Source organism: Spermophilus citellus (assembly GCF_964194105.1).
Source record: "Spermophilus citellus genome assembly, chromosome: 6".
Classification (NCBI taxonomy): domain Eukaryota; kingdom Metazoa; phylum Chordata; class Mammalia; order Rodentia; family Sciuridae; genus Spermophilus; species Spermophilus citellus.
The window spans coordinates 77842156-77861945 of NC_138187.1; the positions used below are offsets into that span (position 1 = coordinate 77842156).

Genomic DNA, 19790 nt, shown 5'->3' on the forward strand with positions numbered 1-19790 from the left:
TTTTTTTAAGTGGGTTTTTTTTTCTTCCTTCCCCTTCTGCATAGGGCTGCAGAATGCTGACCTTCTGCAAGTAACAGACATCTGAAGAGAAGTCTTCCTGGGCAAATGAGTTAAGCAGAAGACTGGCATTTACAAAAGAGAGGACAAAATATTTGTAGAAAATATTATCTAGGTAAGAATCTAGTTAAAGTGAAACTCTGAACATTTGGAGCCACTGCTGGGTGTGGTGGCGCATTCCCTTAATCCCAGCGGCTCGGTAGGCTAAGGCAGGAGGATTGCAAGTTCATAGCCAGCCTCAGCAACTTAGTAAGACTCTGTCTCAAAATTAAAAAAAAAAAAATGGCAGGGATGAGGCTCAGTGGTAAATTGCTCCTGGGTTAAATTCCCAGTACAAAAAAAAAAAAGAAAAAAAAAGGTTAAAGATTAAATATTTATTTCAAACAGATAAAAGGGCCCCAAAACAAGAAATTGACATGCCAAAATAGTTCTCAGCAAAAGACTGGAATGGAGTGGAGGCCACCAGGTAAAATATCTCTGTATCTCTGGGTGCTCTGCTGTTCTGGAGTCTTAAGATGTCGAAGAAAAACAATACAGTAAAGAGAAATCAAATGCAATGAAGACAGCGAAGAAAGCCACAATCAGGTGGCCATGAATGGCCACCATGGGAGCCAAAGACAGAGGAAAGACTGGAAGCTCAGAGTAGAGATGGAGGGCCAGGTGGTCAAGCCAATAAGGAGATCCTGCCCTCCTACTGGACTGACTCCTACACTCCCAGGCTTCTCTGTGTTTTCCTCTGGAACCCAAAGAGGATCCCCAATTAGTTCCTACACATCCCACTTTCTCTATAGACACTGCAGGAAAGGTGTCAGAGAAATGGAGCTTGTCAGGGATAAGAAAGCCTAGAGCCAGGCCTGGAACCACTGCCTACCCCAGGGGATAGGAACCAACCACCAGAAACCAAAAGCTGACAGGTCATCGGGTCCCATGGGGAGAATAGCTGCATAGTACTAGAGGAAGCTCGGTACATGGGAAGAGGTGGAGTGGGCCCCTGTGTCACACATTCCCCAGGACAGGCTGCTGGGAACCCCAGCACTCACAAAGTGATGTACTGGATACTAGAAGAATTTTCCAGGTTGTAAGAAGGACATAACTTTTTGGCCTCTCCAAATAAATAATTTGCAGGGCATGATACGGCACTATCATAGACTCTCCAGGAAAAAAAAAAAAAAAAACAGAAAACTAATGCCATTATTGGTAAAACCCAATTTTCAGTAACTAGAAGGTGACTAACAGCACCCCACATATGACCAGATTGCAGAAGCTTGATGTTTCTAAACAAGGCAATATCCTCTTTCAAAAGTCTTTTTTTTTTTTTTTAAACAACCATTTGTTTTGCTTTCCAATGAAAAATAAGAGCTTCTGTTAGGTAGCAGTTTGAAGTACCCACTACACCCACTACATCAAATATAATCCAAATAGGTTCTCTATTTTTTCCAGTATCACTTCTTTCTCATTTATGCATTGATCTAAAAACATGCATAGATAGATAGATAGATAGATAGATAGATAGATTGATTGATTGATTGATTGATTTATATAGCAAGCTCCTTTTCTCCAAATCAAATCAGAGTGATTTGTTTGGCTAACAGAGTTTTTCTAAGCATGATTCTGTTTTTCTTCTCCAGAGGTGAAAACTACCAGCTCAACGTAAATGTCAGCCTCTAAAAAGAAGTAGGTACATTTTAGACAAGAGGAAAAAAATCCCTGATGTGGGAAGAATGGAGGGCTCATTTTTTTTTTAAGGTTGATGAAACATTCTTCTTTAAATGTTAATTTACAATAGTCTTACCAACATGAGTCATATGAAATTATTCATAAATAATTGTAGTAGAGCTTTGTGTCTCATGCAGGAAAAAAAAATACAGAATTGCAGATTACTTTGCAAGATAAACACTGGAATTCAGCCATTAGCTCTTATTCACCACCTACTGTGTGAAATCCTACAAACTCCCAAACTGTAGGATATTTACCAGATCTAAGATCTACTTGGATTTGGTTATAGAAATTATTTTTCTTTAAATCAGAAACTCACCAAAAACTGAATATTTTTCTTTTTGGCTTCCTGGTGATGAGGTAAGCAGTTCTGATCACCACGTGTTCCTTAAGCTGCTTCACCACATACCCAAAGCAACTGTCAATTGATCATGGACTGAAACTTCCAAAACTTAAGCCAAAATAAACCTTTTCTCACCAGGCGTGGTGGTGCACACCTGTAATCCCAGTGTCTTGGGAGGCTGAGACAAGAGGATCGTGAGTTCAAAGCCAGCCTTATCAAAAAAAGCAAGGTGTTAAGCAACTCAGTGAGACCCTGTCTCTAAATAAAGTACAATGATGTGCTGGGGATGTGGCTCGGTGGTCTAGTGGCCCTGAGTTTAATCCTTGTTACAAAAAAAAAAAAAAAAAAAAAAAAAAAAAAAAAAAAAAAAAACCTTTTCTCTATGTAACTTGATTATTTCAGGCATTTCATTTTAATGACGGAAAGCTGACAAGTATATGAGCTGTTGCTACTAATGTTTCTCCTATTCTCAGGAGCACAGCTTCACCTGACTGACCTCTCACACCCCAGCTGGCACTTTTAGGATGGATACAGTTTTATAGATTTGGCTCTTGTCTCCTTCATGTCTTGTCTCTGGTTCAATTGCCTACTGACAACTGAACAGGACAATTGTCCCTGCCCTCCAACCCTTCACCAGTCCCACAATCACTCCTTTAATCACTTTAATGTTGATTTCTCTAGTTAGTTGAAAAGGTCTTTGTTATAGAAACATGTCAAAACATGTACACTTGAACTATTTTCTGAACCAGATTATTCTTCAAAGACAGAAATGGTGACTTTTCCCTCTGCTTCCCTCCTGGTACCTAATGCATAGCTCTGAGACCAGCTTTCTTCAATCAATGATTATTGATTGAGGATGATGTCATGGTTTTCCTGCATCGACTTAGGTTGTGTATATCCTGCTGAGGAGATAAAAGGTTCTCAGACAGGACCTCTGAATCAGAGAAGAGTGAAGGCTGTTGTCTATACAGGCACAATCACTCATTTTCAAACAAACTAAACTTTATCTTATTTATTTTGACATTTTATATAAATCTCAAATATTATATTTCACAGAGAAGTAATATGTGAAAGGAGATAAATTGTAAATACTTTTTAAAAAGTTTCAGTTCTTATCTATATTATAAAAATATATAAACAAACCAAAAGTAGTTCAGAGGATCAAGAATCAAAAAAAAATTGTATTATGGGTACAAATTCCTGTTTAACTCATATAGTTACAAGCATTAAAATGCTTTATATAACCTGAAATTTTCTCTTATATGTATATACATAAATTCATTTATATACTGGCTCAGTTATGTTAACAACAGTTGAATTTGAACATTGTATTGCAGGGTTTTCTTTTTTAACCATTCTTCTCTTTATCTGACCTACACTCTTTATATTTAGAGGTGATATTGGGCATATTTGTTAACAACAGTTGTTGTCTGAAAAACTTTTCTCTCCATAAAATCTCCTCTAAAATAGAGACATCATTAATGAATTAAATAATGAAAATTCAAAGCCATTTCAATATTTTAAAAAATTTAAAGTATATTTTCTGACTCAAATAAATACTTTAGTGTCTTAAAACTGAATGACAGCTTTATTTCTCTCATCTAAATTTAGTTTGCTTATGAGTGGTAAAAATTTTAAGAGTCTTATGATAATAGTACATGACTCCAAGTATCCAACCTCATAGACCTAGGTTAATCCTCCAAAGGTACAGTACAACTCTGTCTCAAAATATTTTTAAAAAGGCTGGTAGTGCAGCTCAGTGATAGAGCGATTGCCTCTCATGCACAAGACCCCGGGTTCAGTCCCCAGCACTGTACACAAAAAAAGATGTTAAGTTCACATGCAAACAGTTCCTGACATGTGCAAACACACACCTCACATCTTAGTTCTTGGAGTATTCCCCAGCACGAAACCTCATTCTGTGACATAAAAGACATCCAATAAACATTTGCTGACAGACTGAATGGCTTTAGAGTAATAAGTTCCAGGAAATCCATCTAAGAAGTCAACAGGAGCCAGGCGCAGTGGTGCATGCCTGTAATCCCAGCAAATCAGGAGGCTGAGGTAGTAGGATTAGCAAATTCAAGGCCAGCCTCAGCAACTCAGTGAGGCCCCAAGCAACTTAAGGAGATCTTGTTTCAAAATAAAAAAAATAATAAAAAGGGTTGGGAATGTGGCTCAGTGATAAAGCATCCGGGGGTTCAATCTCCAGTACCAAAAAAAAAAGAAAGAAAGAAAGAAGTCAACAGGAAGAACTCAGGCTGGCCAAACTAGTCAAGTCAAATCCTAGCCTGAACCATAAGCCTCCAGTGTCACACTGACTGTGAAAGAAGTCAAACAATGGGATCCAAACATACAAGCAACATGTTTTTGAAATCATTATTTCCTTTTATATATGCTCACCCAAATAAATGAATTATTGTCTGTATATACACATATATAAATATATAAACATTACCTATATAGAGACATTATACATAATGTAGTTTATTTTTTATGACTTTTTCCCTTTATGTGCTCTGTTCATATATGCCCCAGAATCAATGTTAACAACCTAGATTATATTAGTCCACATTTTTCTCCAAGCACATATAAGCATAAGGAGAGACAGATAGATGTAGGCAAAGATATAGACACACATGTGCGGACAGGGAAGATTCTGTCATTCACACACTTTTCTGCATCTATGATTCTCACTGAACCACCCTCTCTTGGTACTCCCTCAAGGCATTTGCTATAGCTCTGTTTCCTTCCTTTTAATGACAGCTTAATACTTGCCGTCTGCATGATCATCCTATATTCCACTCTCCCCTTTGTCTCACTAGTTCCAGTTTTTTTGCTGTTAGAAGCAATGCTATCATAGAGGTGCCTGAACACAGGCCTTCAATGCCGATGATTTTGTTTTTACAAAAGAGACACCCAGGAGTGGAACTGCTGAATCTAAGAGAATCTGTATTTTTAAGTTTTAACAGTCACTTCAAGATCACTTTTTTTTAAAGGCAGTAACATATTTACAGTTAATATTTTAATTTAGGATAAAATAAATTGTGCTTACAAAGCAGGAAATATATCATCTCTCTGTGGCAGTGTCTGTAGTGTCTGCCAGGCCTGTGAGTCCAGCTGGTTTTTCTTCCCTGTGCCTCTGGACCCACCGGACCACTCCCCATAATGCTTGGGGATCTTCAGGGTACCACTGAAGGCCTTCACTATCCCTTGAGCCCCTAGAAACTACATTCTAAAGTTGGCATCTTATATTCTAAAGTTGACTTCTGTACTTTTCTCAGAGGGCAAGCTCCATGACTTTCACAGAATTTCCAAAGGGATCCCTGACCCAAAGAGGGTTAGGAACCACCCATGTACAGTCTGGAGGATGACAAGAGGATTGGGATACTACTGATGGCATAATTTGATTTTGCTGAAAATAACAAATATGGCTTTTATTGGAGGAGGCTTCCTTTGTCCACAGAGCAATCAAAAACATGTCTGACCTCCATTGTTTTAACAAGGACCAAGTTCTATAGATAATTTGCTAAAAGACACAGATGCTGAGGGAGGGAAAACAAAAAATATAAAGGGCTTCTTCCAAAACTAGGTACAGAATCATGTCTTCTCCAAAGTACAGCTTCTCAGAGAATTTGATATCCATCGATGGAAAGAAAAAGGAGGCTCAAAGAAGGGCGTTAATATTTCAGAGGAAGATGAGAAGTATATTAGTCAACTTTTCATCAATGTGATCTAAATTCCTAATGAGAACAACTTGCTGGAGGGAAAATTTGAGTTCACAATTTCAGAAGTTCAGTTTGTGATTGGGCCAATTCCATTGCTCTGGGCCCAACGTGAGGCAGAGCATCATGTGGAAGAATGTGGCAGAGGAAAGCTCAGCTCATGGCAGCCAGAAAGCAGAGAGAGAGCACCAGGAGCCAGGGATAAAATATATCATCCTCAGATCAGACCCCTGGTGACCCACCTCCTTCAACCATGCCCTACCTGTCTAGAGTTACCACCCAGGAATCCACCCAAATTAATACAGCAAATGGATTAATTAACTGATTAAGTGACAGCTTTCATAATCTAATAATCATTTCACCTCCTTCATTTACACAGAGGCTTTAGTGGGACACCTCATATCCAAACCATATAAAAAAGAAAAAGCCATGAGCTGGGGTTGTGGCTCAGTGGTAGAGTGCTTGCCTAGCATGTGTAAGGCACTGGATTTGATTCTCAGCACTGCATACAAATAAATAAAAATAAAGGTCATTCACAACTAAAAGAGAAGAAGAAGAAGAAGCCAAATGAGATATAGGGAAAAAAAGTATTCCCAGAATTTGAGAGAGTATCTCTTGAGGAGACCAAATCAACACATATACATCAGGAACCAGTCCTATCCTTGAACTGCACTTTGTGCCATCTCTACGGCTGCCCTCCACACACACACCCTGAGTCCCAGGAGGGAGGCATTCAATGAATGTAGATTAAACCAACAAATAACTGAAGCAGCTTCACACAGAATCCATTACAGGAAATGCTTGTGGAGCCTTCGGTGAGATTTCTTTGCTAGCAGAGGTTTGAAATCTAGAAAGCTGTGATTTTTCTCCATTTGTAGTTAGTGCCAAGAAAGATCAGGCATCTGTCCACCTCTCAGGAAAACATCTAATTTTTCATTATTTTAAGAGCCTGATTTTCATGAAACTACTTTTTATTCTTTCTCCTTTGTTTCATACATTATCACCCTTTTATCATCAAATGATATAATTTTGATGATTGCTTGGCAGGGTTACTGAATAATAATCATTAAATTAGCAAGACCACTAGCTTCTAGTTAAAATCTAAAACAAAGGGCAAAGATGAAAACAGACGTTCCAAAAACATTAAATTGACAAACCACACAAAGAGAATAAGGCTCATCAAACAGGTAGACTCTTTATTTACGCTTATGCCTATTATTAGGTGGTAGATGGGTGATCTGTCCTCTGGAAGAGGTGATATTTTGCAAAGATCTCATTGCCGTACTTCAGAATAACACTATTTCTATTATACTTTTCTCACATTAGCTATTTCTTAAAACACATGGAAAGTTTAAAATACACAGGAATTACATTCAAAGAAGATTCAGTTGACAGGGAACTTATACTGCAATAGTGCATCTGTTTTAAAGACTAGCAGTAAATTAAATCACATGTGGCCATTAATAACAAAAGAGAAAAGCTATCAAAAAGATATCCATGTTTTCTTAGTCTTTTGGAAACCATTTTTCAAGTTAGCTTCATCTTATACAATATATATGTATATATATACACACACACACACATACTATACACAGATGTATAAATATACATAGCTACATACATATATAAGAATATGCATGTATAAATATATATATACATGTATATGCATATTACACATATTATATGCATATCTACATATATGCATATTATACTGACACTCACACACAATCCTAAGACTTTAAGTGGTACTCCTGTAGAGAATTAAATGTTTTAGAGTGTAAAGTTTCAGATCCTTGGAAATTATCTTGTTCTCCCATCCAAGGACTTACTGATTCTGCCTAAGCTTCCAAGATCAGATGGGAATGGGCACATCCAATAGATGGATGCAGACACAAATTATCCAATTTAAGGGAAATTTTATAAAGAATATAATCTTAATAGCTGAAACACAATTAAATTTAATTTAGTTTTAATTTTAATGGTTTGGGAGCCATAGAGTCATTCTAGAATTAAATTTTTTTAAATCTCTCTTAGGGCTCAAAGATTGTTTATTTGATTTAAAACAGGATAGGATTCTTGGCTTCACTATTCTTCAATTTTTTTGGAATTTGACTCTTAGTATAATTAGCTATTTACTGCCTAACAGTACTATGTGCTGAGGAAGCTAACTCTATAACTGAAGATACTTCTTGGATTTCTCTTAGAAGATAGTCACAGATCACAGATTCCCTTTCAAAAAAAAAAAAAATCCACAGAAACAGACATTCAGAGTGTCAATCAAAAAGGGCCCAGAACTGCTATACTAGTTAGGATCAAATTTGTGTTACTTTCATTTCTGATTTGCCATCATCCTGACCCTTCACCAAAAGACAAAACATAAGAAGGGAAATTCTAATTGCTCTATTTGAACATTTTTTAATGAAAAAAAAACCTCCTTAAAAAGGTACAAGCAATAGTCTTGGAAGCCCATATGGAGGTCCTGTTTCAGAATACACTATAATGATTATCCTGAATAGAAATGTTTTAAAGAATGAAGTTATCATAGTCATCTTTCCCCACAGAATTTCTTGAAAAGGTCCCCCACACACACAGAATTCCAGTTGAAAGGTCTTTCTTTAGTCAGGTGAGAGTTCTAAACAGAGTTTTAAGAAAAAGTGAAATGATAACTAGGCCAGATAAGTTCTGATAAATAAAATAATAATCACTCACACACATATGGACTTTAATGAGAGTCAAAATATTCAGTACTCCAAAATGTATTGAGGACAATAGAGTTACTCCCCCCAAAGGCCTTTTCTGAATCTGATACCCACCATCCTTCAAGTTTGGCTTCGTTGCCTGATGCCATCGTAAAGTAATGGCTTCAGAGCCATATCCTCCATTCTAAAAATAGTTTCAGAAATGAAGGCTAGCTCCTGGGAGCTCCCCAGAAAGCATCCTTGGCATCCCACAAGGAATACTGGCCCTTCAACCATCTTCCACACCACGTGAGAAACCAAGATTCTGGGAAATACAGCTCAGCACTATGGTCTCTGAACTGGACCACCCTGCCCACCATGCTGTGTAGGACCCAAGTCTGTCACTGAAGCAGGAGAGGATGAGGCAGTCCATACACCTGCCTTGAACTTCTTCCTCCATCCAGCTGATACAGTTCTCTCATTTCCATTCTTGGCAACATCAACCAGCAGAAAAAGGAGAGGTCATGTTTCAGTCTCTGGTCCATCAATATTAGTTAATTATTTTCTTAATTAATTAAGAGTATTAAGAAATACTCAGTTTCACTCCTGCTCCTACTAATTTAATAAAATGTGATGGCTTTAGATTATCTGCTCTGCATCTTTGAGCTACTGTTTGGGTCCATGGAATCAACTGAAGTGTCAGATTCAGCAAAACAAACTGTTCCTAAAACGGGAAATGGGAGTCAGTTGTGGTGGCGCACATCTCTAATCCTAGTGGCTAGGGAGGCTGAGGCAGGAGGATCTCAAGTTCAAAGCCAGCCTCAGCAACTACGAGGTGTTAAGCAAGTCAGTGACACCCTGTCTCTAAATAAAATACAAAAAAGGGATGGAGGTGTGGCTCAGAGGTTGAGTACCCCTGAGTTCAGTCCCCAGTACCCTCCCCCACAAAAAAATGAGAAATGGGGATGCTAAAGAACAAACTGAAGTATTACAAAGAGAAGAAACCAACATTTTCTATCATCTGGATGGTACTAGGAACCAAACCAGGGCCTCATACATGCTAAGTACGTGTTCTACCACTGAGTTACATCCCCAGTCCTGTAAAGACCCACATTTAAAGTTCAAAAGTCCCCTCAAAATCAAAACCATAAATAAAAAAAAACTTAAAAATAAGAATGCATAACGAAAATAAACTAAAATAGGTGGGGATTTCCTGAAAGCATACCAAGAACACAGTTATTCTGGTGATTGCCACATAGAAAATTCAAAAAATATCTACTGAAGAATTTAGAAAGGCATATGCCCTGTTACACATGACCTTGAATATAAGTTACAGAAGTTTAACAACTGAGATAAGCGAAACGACTCACAGTTCGCACTGCATTAAAATTTTTTACATGAACACTTAGAAATGCATTTTTGCCTGCAACTCTGGTTTTCAAGGGGTTTGTCATCTCTCCTGTTTTCACCACTCACTCGTGTGGTGATGGGACAAAGTTGTATTACCACAGTGATCATTAGTGATTCCTTATAAAACATGCTCAGTACCAACAGATGTGGGGCATAGAGAAGAACAGCTTGATCTCTTGACTCCAGACTGAAGCCGGAATTAGTTGTTCTCAGTGAATGGACATTATTTTCTTTTGTCCTCTGTTGATTTTAAGCATGTGTTGTACAAAATTAGACATATTTTTCCAAGTGAAACTAACTTGTCTATCAACTTCTCTGGATCTAAGTGATCATGACCTTCAGCCAAGACCCAGGACCAGTCCAGGGAGACAGCATTTAAGGGAATGTCGGAATGGAATCCAAGGTCTGGCTATTACTGTTTGGGCAGAAAAGAATAGTGGTTTCTTTTCCTCAAGTTATTTTATTACTAACTTGAGATGCTATGCAACACATTTTTTGTACTGAAATCAGAGATCATTAAAACTGGGAGGAATTTTAGGGATGACCTAGTACAACCCATCCTTTTTATTCCCTGAGAAAGGCCAGTGGTGCCCAAAGTGCCACTTAGTGGAAGAGGCAGGAAGAGAACCCAGATCCCCTGATGACTGGTCGAGTGCTATATTTTACCAAATAAAATCAAAGTGTGTATGACAGGTTATCAATTTACCTACGATGTATTCAGATACAAAATAAAATAAATGATATTTCTTATAATTGCTTGCAATTGCTCACAAGCCCCTGCCACACTGAGGTGGAAGGAACTAAACACAGTTTCATGCATTAAAATCAGTCCAGTCAATGATTCAAACAGTCAATCTTGGTAAATTCAGATTTTCCTGTTTCCCATCTCTTCTCCAAAATGGCTTCCAAACGTGAGTGAGTGGGGAGGGTTCTGGTGGCCCCAGAGGGAGGTGGGAAGTGTCCTTCAGTGGCATCTTTCTTGTCAGCCACCGACACCCTGTTGGTGTCAGACACCCTGTTCTCTTCAGCCAAAAAAAAAAAAAACATACTTGTGGATGATGACTTCATGGTATGATTTTTTCCTTGGCTGAAGAAGAGCCTTTGTGGTATTCCATACAGATTCTGTCCCTCCTTGCTATTCACTGAGATTCATCCAACTAACCCAGGCCTGCACAACCCACTCCTGGCTACCAGGACACATTGTTCCAACAGTGGCAGTGCCCCCGGGGGCTTTCCAGTGAGCAACCGTGGCATCCCTCCACAAGGTACCCAAGAACTTCTGTCCCCTTCCCCAGCCTCATGAGATTAAAAAAACGCAAATCCTTTTCTGACCCTGCCCACCATGTGCAGAGTTAAGTCTGTCACTGAGGTGGCAGGGGGTTAGGAGTATAACTTGTGGGGTTCTCTTCTCTGCTTTGGGCTTGTTCCTCCATCTAACAGTCTACGCATCTTCCCTCTCTGAGACTTCAGCCAGCCAAGAGAGGTGGTCTTGATTCAGTCTCTGATTATTTTGCCTTCTTCCTACAATCTATCCTAGCCAAAAGATGGAGTTATGGGGTAGGTATTCCCTTTCTAAGGGGACCATATTCCCTCCTTTCTAAAGTAGTATTCACTCAGCTCCTTTCTCCAGGGCCATGAGTGAGGTGATATGGTAGAATATGATTTATGGGAGAGAAAGAAAAGACACATTGATTTAGTATTTTTTTTAATTTTTCATCACAGCTGTTAGAGGCATGACTTCAGAGTCATGAAATGGATAGATGATACAGTCATCCCCCAGTACTCATAGGGGATTGAGTCCAGCACCATCCCCAACTCTATGGATACAAAAATCAGCACGTGTCCAAGTCCCTAACATAAAATGATATACTATTTGCATGTAACTAAACATAGTCTCCTATATACTTTAAATCATCTCTAGTTTATTTATAATACCTACTACAATGCAGATGCCATGTAAGTAGTTGTTATACTCTGTGGCTTAGGAAAAAGTGACAAGAGGAAGAGAAAAGCCAGTTCATGTTCCAAACAGACATCATTTTCTTTTTTGAGTATTTTCTCTCCCTCGTAGGTTGAATGCATGGATACATACCCCACACATATGAAGGGACAACTTTGTATTCAAATTCCTAATTCCAGGGCCAGTTATCTGATTCTAGTCTACTTGATAGCAGCAAATAACCTGCAGCTTACCCATCCATGCCCTTCACCATGAGCTGCAGGGATGGTGGAAAGGCAGGTAGCGTGATCCAGGAAAGAATCAAGAGATCAACTTTGTTGAGACTCTGGAAACACATGGAAAGGATACGGGTCTTTTCAGGAGGGTGAGGAGTAGAACTTCAGGCCCCTGTGATTAAAGGCTCTAAAACCCAGTCATGACACAGCAAGTCAAAACATCTTGGCTGTCTTCCTGACTCTTGCTATTGACATTTTTGTCTCTTACATCATCTTATCCAGGAGTAAAATATAAAAAAGAAATCTTACTTCTGGGAAATTGTGGGGGTTAGAGTTAACATCTGCTCGGCATGCACCACATTGAGTGAATTCATATTTCTCCTTTGAAGTTCTTATTCACATTCATCCCTTCCGAGATGAGAAACATAATCCCTCATCATTTTCACTGCCTCAAAACCTTGAAGAGAAACACACTGAAGATTCTCCCCCATGAACTTTTACCTCTAGATACACAAGAATCCCATTGCCATGGGCTGCAAGGACAGCCACAAATGATAAAAAATGAAAATTTTAAAGACGTTACCAATAAAGCTGTCAAAATTAAATTGAAAAAGAAAGAGAAAATTAAGAGGCAAGTATGAACGTTTTTCTTGTCCAAGATCCTCAAAACATAAGAACTAACCAACAAAAACTTTGTGAAGAGACCATCTTCCTGTTTAGAAGTCTGAAGTAGCCCAATGAGACAAGGGACAGTAAGAGGAGCCAACAAAGAGTAGCGTCAGCTAAGAGGAGGAAATGAAGGGCAAGATGCACCCTCATGAAGAAATGGGGTCTGTGGCTGGGCAGGATGCAGCAAAGCACTCTGAGATGCCAGGATGTGTCCATCTGCAGAAAGGCACCAGGCTTCCGACTCCCAGAAAATACTAAAATAAAACACAGTTAAGGTCAGCTTTGGTGGAGCATGCCAGTAATCCCTGTGGCTCGGGAGGCTGAGGCAGGAGGATCTCAAGTTCAAAGCCAGCCTCAGCAAAAGCAAAAACATACAGGTGATGCAAAAGCACTAAACAACTCAGTGAGATCCTGTCTCTAAATAAAATACAAAATAGGGCTGGGGATGTGGCTCAGTGGTGTAGTGCCTCTGACTGAGTTCAAACCCCAAAAGAATATAGTTAACGTACACTCAGCTCTTTCTGCAAGTCTTATCAGAGTTACTATTTCCTTCCTTACCCCTCCCCCATTTCTGGGGATCAAACTCAGGGCTCATACATGGCAGGCAAGCACTCTACCACTGAACTACACCCCAGCCCTGCTGTTTTTACTATCAATCTCTTTCCCTCTGGACTATAAGTCCTCTGAGGGGAAAGCCTCATCTGGTTTCACTCACTGCAGTATCCCCAATGGCATAGAATGTGGCACAGTGCTCAGGGACAAGTGAAATTTACTTCTGATTTATGACATTGTAAGGAACCAGGAAATGGGATTTGAAACACAGATGATGCTATTCAAAATGGCGCACCAGTCATCTTCTGATAGTAACCACAGTCCCTGGTCAGGGATGTATTGCTTTCAAGAAGTCAGGCTTCAGTGGATGCTCTTTAAAATGAAACTGCCACCCAACAGAGGTCTTGTTGCAGGTAATTAACACCTTACTGGGTGGTTAGATGACAGATAATTGAGGCAGAAACCCTTTGGAAATAGAACATAAAATGAAGAGATACAGAAAGGGGTTAAGGGTGGGTTAGGAAAAGGCAAGAACGCCACAATACCTCATTTTTGAGCTTCCAAATGCTTATATTAAACACGTGTCTCCAATCCTCCCATGAAGATGTTTAACAATCATCTTCCTTATTTTAAAATATCTTGTTACCCTCTCACCCTTACCACCATCACAGATCATATTTCCTGTAAAGCATGTTTAATATGCCTCTGCAGAAGCTTGCAAGATTAAAAAAGGATCAACACAGATTGCAAAGTAAAGACTCAAAGGCTCTAGTTTCATTTATATCTTATCCATAATCATCTTCAATCTTTTATCTGTACTCATAAATTACCCACAATCCATTTAAGAACACAAAGAATCCCCAATCCCTATTATTTTCAGCATGATTGCAAACAGCTAAGCCAATCATATAAACAACTAAATGGGGAAGCAGCTAACATTTCATCTTCATTTTGAGCAATAGTTTTCCAAACTGTCCCCTCCAGAGGCTCAGGGCTTCCAAAGGCCCTGGGATGAGGAAGCAGGGGGTAACGTGGAGAAGGCAGGGGCTTGGCCCCCACACCTAGGGTCAGCCACACAGCTCCATGATGTTCTCTTTTCTGGAGGTTGGCCAAGGGGCTTCCACTTGAAATTCCCTTTTCCATGCCTTTAAGGAATCTGCAGACCCCTGAATTAGAATACTCAAAACATCTGAGCCTTCGATTCCAAGAGTGTGTGCCATGCAGCCTGGAAAAAGAAATGCTTTCAACAACAGTGTATTAGAATAACAAGCTAAGGACATTTCTACTATAAGGGGTTTTTCATCTGGCTTGAGTTTTTGAAATTGAAGGATTCCCCAAATTACAAAGAGTTTGGATTCCAAAAGTTCCATGTGTGAGTCAGAAATCTGAAATTCTGGACTCACTTTCCAACAATAAAATAATAATAATAATAATAGGCCCAAAGAAAGCAATAAATGGTCCCAAAGAAAGCAATAAAACCCTGACGCCTCACAGGTGAACTATGATGTTATTATTCCCACTGGGAGTGAAGTTTCACTTTTGCTTCTTGTTGAATGGGCTATGCGGGCCAGCGGGGCTCCAAAGCACCATTGAAGTTATTTCTTTGAAGAAGTTCATCCTGTGATGTCTGATGAAAAGGGAGCCAGTGATGATAAAAGGCCTTCCTCGCCCTTTATTCCTCTTGAAGGCCAAGTTGCAGGGCAGCCCACATCCACTGTGGTCAGTAGCTGGCCAAGCAGATGTCCACAAGTTGTTTGGGAGCTGGACAAAGGCCTGTAAGCTACTGCCTGGTACCAGTTCTGAAAAACGAACTCCTGAAGGCTGCTTTATTCTTCAGTATTTGATATTATTTTACTATGACAATGTAGCACCTAATACAGATCCAAAAAAAAAAAAAAGCTTTAAAGGATTCAGCACATAGGTATAAACTACTTCCAGTGTTTATGACCCTCTCAAAGGGAAGGAAGAAAAAAAAGGAAGAAAAACTAAAGGATGAGATAATAGTGTGTGACTATAAACAACATTCTAAAGTAGATGGAAAATTAATTTTTGCTTTTCCACCATATTTGCTCATTTGGCAAACTAATGAACTGAGAGAAGAATACTAGTTTTAACCAAATAATTCTAAAAGATTTCAAGATTTTGAAGATTGGGAGCTATGAACCTATTGCTTCATGTGACATCACAAATTACCAAAACAAAGAATATAAAAAATGAATAGTCAATTCTCTACCCCAACTGGTGAGCTGTTCACAATTCTAGATATCAAAACTCTAAGGAAATGATCTGTTGCAGAATCAAATCATACAATGGGCTAAAAATAGATCAAGTGCCATTACTGAGTATTACCATCAGAAAAGCTATCTTTCCATGCTTTTACGAAAATGGAAATACTCTTATAGAAGTATAACCTCTCATCCAGAAAAAAAATACCAGTGATTTCTTCATCCCTCCCCTTTATGACCAATCCCACCTTTAAATACACTGGAGCATCCCTTGTGTTGCAATAATTTCCTTATTGATCCATTTGTAGGCTTTTTCTGGGCAGCAAAACCAAGGACAACAGAGGTTCACAGATCTGGGCTCTATTCCAAGTTCACATTCTTACCAGCTAAGCTTGCAAGGGCAAGTTATTTAAATTCTTCAAAATTTGAGTTCTTTATCTACATAGAAATAGTAATAAATATCTTGTAGGTCTGTTTGAGAGTTGATGAAATATGAAATAATACACGAAAAATCATGTGCTTTCAATAATAAAAGGCTGTTGATGATGTCTTTATATCGCCGTGTTCCACATAATTCCTTGTGCATAATAGGTAATCAACTCATGTTTCTTGAAGTGAACAGAATTTCTCCATATTGCCTCCTTGATGAAGTTTACATTTTCTTTCTAAAGATCACATTTGAGCAAAATATCTTTTCCCTCCATAGTACCAGGAATTAAACCCATGGTCTTGAGCATATGTGGCAATCCCTCCACCACTGAGCTACAGCCCCAGCCCTTTTTAGTTTTTTGGTTGTTTTTTGTTTTTGGCGGGGGGGGGGGGGGGTGTTTGTTTGTTTGTTTGTATTTGAGACAGGGTCTAGCTACATTGCCCAATTTGCAATCTTCTTGCCTCATCTCCCTAGTAATTAGGATTACAGGCATGAGCCACCAGGTCCACGTGGAGCAAAATCTTAAAAGAGACTCCATTGCCTTCGCCTGATCACTGGCTGGTGATCCCATATACTTTGCCTATATCTCTCTTACCTCTTCTCCCACCAACTAGAATTATCTGCATATGGTGGCTTGCAAAGTTTGAAGCTTGCTACATGGGGAATAATGAAAGCAACCTTTCAGAAAACAATGACCTCCTTTTTTCGTTGCACTTCCAAACATACATAATAGGAAATCAATAAACCCTTGCCTCTGAGCTGAGCTGAAGCACCTCTAACCACTCATGGGCCTGAGAGGAGCAGTGTGCCTTCAAAAGGAAGGAGTCAGTGTTTATACCAAAAACCTCTTCAACCTTCATGACTCCACTTTGGATGTCCTTGTTTATTCTCTTTCATTTGATATAATTCTATCATGACAACCTGGTACCTAACGTGGATCCCAAAGCTTGAGAAGATTTAATCCCCAGGTATAAACTGTTGGTGGTGTTTATAACCCTCTCAAAAATAAGGAGGGCTGGGAATAGAAGAGAAAGAAAAATAAAGGAAGAGAGAACATGTAAGGGTTCTCCACCTCTAGCATGAAACACTACCAGCCCAGTCCACACACATCCCTCCCTTCCCAAGTTCTTACTGTTAATTCAATTAAACGTAGTCATTCAATTAAATGTAGTCATTATAGGTGTGTTAGTCCTCTTTTTTTAATGCCCTGCAGACTCAATGAAGGGAGAATAAACTAATTACAAATTATTTTGCACAGTACCAGGGTACGTTTGAAGTACTTACCTAGAATTTTCTGATTAATGCTAAGTTGGCATATGGAAGAAAGGCACATGGATCTGCCCAGACTGGAACCAAGTTGTGGTACTCCCAGAAGCACAAAGGGGCAGGGGAATCCTTGCTGGCCTCCATAACAGTATCTCTCTTTGGCCAGCACTTAATTTTTAGAATTAATGGCTTAGAACACAACAATTGGTATTTTATAAAAAACAAACATTAGCTCCCAAACAAGTCTCCTTCTTTGAGTTCTATTTTTTGTAACTGAATAGACTTAGAAATAGCTCCAAGTTCCATAGAAAAAAGAAGGAAGGGAATCACAATCTCCCCTGTGATTAAGCCACTAAGAAAATAATTTTATTCTTGGTGACTACAAGCTAATAACTCTCATGAAGAACTTGAGACTGACATTTTCAAAGACTATTAACTAGGCACCTTTCTCTTCATATGTTCTACTTTTTCTTCTTCACACCAGGAATTCTCAGAAACCATCATCAGACTCTCCAGTCACAATTTTTTTTTAACTTTTCAAAATGCTTTCACACCTGACTGCCCCCATTTGATACTTGCAGCCACCTCAAGGCAGGTAGACAACAGAGACTATTTTACTTTACAAAAGCACAAAGAATCAGGGCAGCTGCACCAAGGCCACAACTAATGAACAGCTGAAGGGGCCCTACCATCCAGCCTTCCTTCCTCCTTCCTTGGTGTGGCTTACTACACCATTGATCAATGGACTGAAATGTAGTTGTTGCCCATCTTCCCGTACCTTATCAGGCAAGGTCACTTCTTTGAAAGAATGCCCTGTGTTTCTTAAAGCAATTGAGTGTCCCTGTAGGAAACCCTGCCATTCTAAACCCTAGTCTTAGCCGATGTGCTTCACCATATTGAAGGCAAGTTGGCATCCAAAATGGTTGAGTGGGAGCCAATTGTGGTGTTCTAATCTTTGTTCATGCTGTCAATGTGACATATGAAAAAAATATGAATAAAGTGACAGGATGAAAACAAAGCTAGTAGCTGGTGTGAGATACACAGACGGGGTGTTAGCCCCACATGCACTGCAATTGGGTCAAGTTAACACCTTGTGTTTTCCCTACATATGCGGTGTGGAAAAGCTATTTATAAAATGTTTTTAAATATTTGGGGCCAAATATATCAATATTGTTGGAAAACACTTACTCTGACCAGAACTCATTTATCTGCTCTAGTCCCAAGTGAATAACAGAACCAACAATATCAAGATGATCCAAGACCAGGAACAATACAGATGTTCAATACTATCACCCAGAATTCCCAAACAGGCCTGCTGTCAGTCACCCTGCTGGCTGGTGACTGGCATGAATAATACAATGACAAAAATTTTAGAAGAGTGGCCTTTAGAATAATCTTTTATACCAATATTCACAAAAGAGAGCTTTCAGAAATTACCTGACTCTGCAATTCACTTTGCTGCTTCAGGCGGAGATTTTCAGGTGTATCTGCCACTGTGGTGAAGGACTGCTTTGGGTAGTGTCTGTGGAGAAGATTTTTAAAAGAACATAGTTAAAATAACTGTGCTACAAAACAAAGCATTAACACCAATTGTTTCATCCCTTGCTTCTTTCACAATGGAAGAGGTACTAGTCCTCTTGGCTAAGCTCATCTCTGGATCCCATGCATTCTCACAATCCTCTATCGCACGGTCTTCCCCACTTTCTCACAAAACTTAAACTTGAGTTTCTCTATTGTGTTAGCTACTTCCAAGCAGGATTCAAAGCTCAAAGTTCTCCTCACTTTTATTATCCCTCCCCTTCACCCACCCATCAGACCAGCATGTATATCATCATTCTATCCTTAAGCCAAACTTTCAATAAAAAGAGGCTAACTTCACTGTCTTTACTCATTTCCTCTCCAACTCCCTCCTCAACTCTCTGACTTCCAGCTTATTTCCAGGAGTTTCTTTCCCCAAAGTCATAATGACTTCCTATGGACACTTCAAGCAAACATGTCTTAGTTCTCCTCTTGCTTGCCCTCCTTTTTCCTCTCTTCCAGATACCTGGTAGTAACCTCGACTCCCCACAGGTCCAATCAATCACTTACTAACTCATCTGCTAAATATATCTAAATTTTACACACGTACATTTCCACCTCACCTCTTTATTCTAGGCCACATCCATCTTCTAATACTTGCCAGTCTTTCCCTTCTGATCTGAGCAGTCAAAGCAAATATTTCAAAATGTAACTCTGGTCACATTGCTCTCTGAATAAAATCTTTCGGTGGCTTCCCACAGATCTTAGAATAAAGTCCAGCCTCCTGTCTTCCAAGGTCCCCAGGCCCAGGCATCTGCAGACTTCTCACTGACACTCCACTCCCTCACCATAGGCCATCACTCTACTTCCTGCAGTTTACCCCTCTTTCCCATTTCTCCTAGAAAGCTATTCCCCTTGCCAAGAACACCCATCCCTCTTCCCACCCCATTTCCCTGAATAACTGTGTTTATCTTTATGTCACCTTCTCCAGGAAGTTTTCCTGGCCTCCCGAATTTGGGTCATGAA

At 39.3% G+C, this 19790-nt stretch overlaps 1 protein-coding gene across 1 annotated transcript in view; it reads right to left on the reverse strand.

The window, feature by feature from the left end:
- NEBL (nebulette) overlaps positions 1-19790 on the reverse strand; it is a 346363-nt gene that overhangs the window by 190388 nt on the left and 136185 nt on the right. Inside the window, exon 3 of the mRNA XM_081298827.1 lies at positions 18684-18768. Within this exon, the coding sequence (XP_081154953.1) occupies positions 18684-18768 (85 nt within the window). The remainder of the gene's footprint in view (positions 1-18683; positions 18769-19790) is intronic.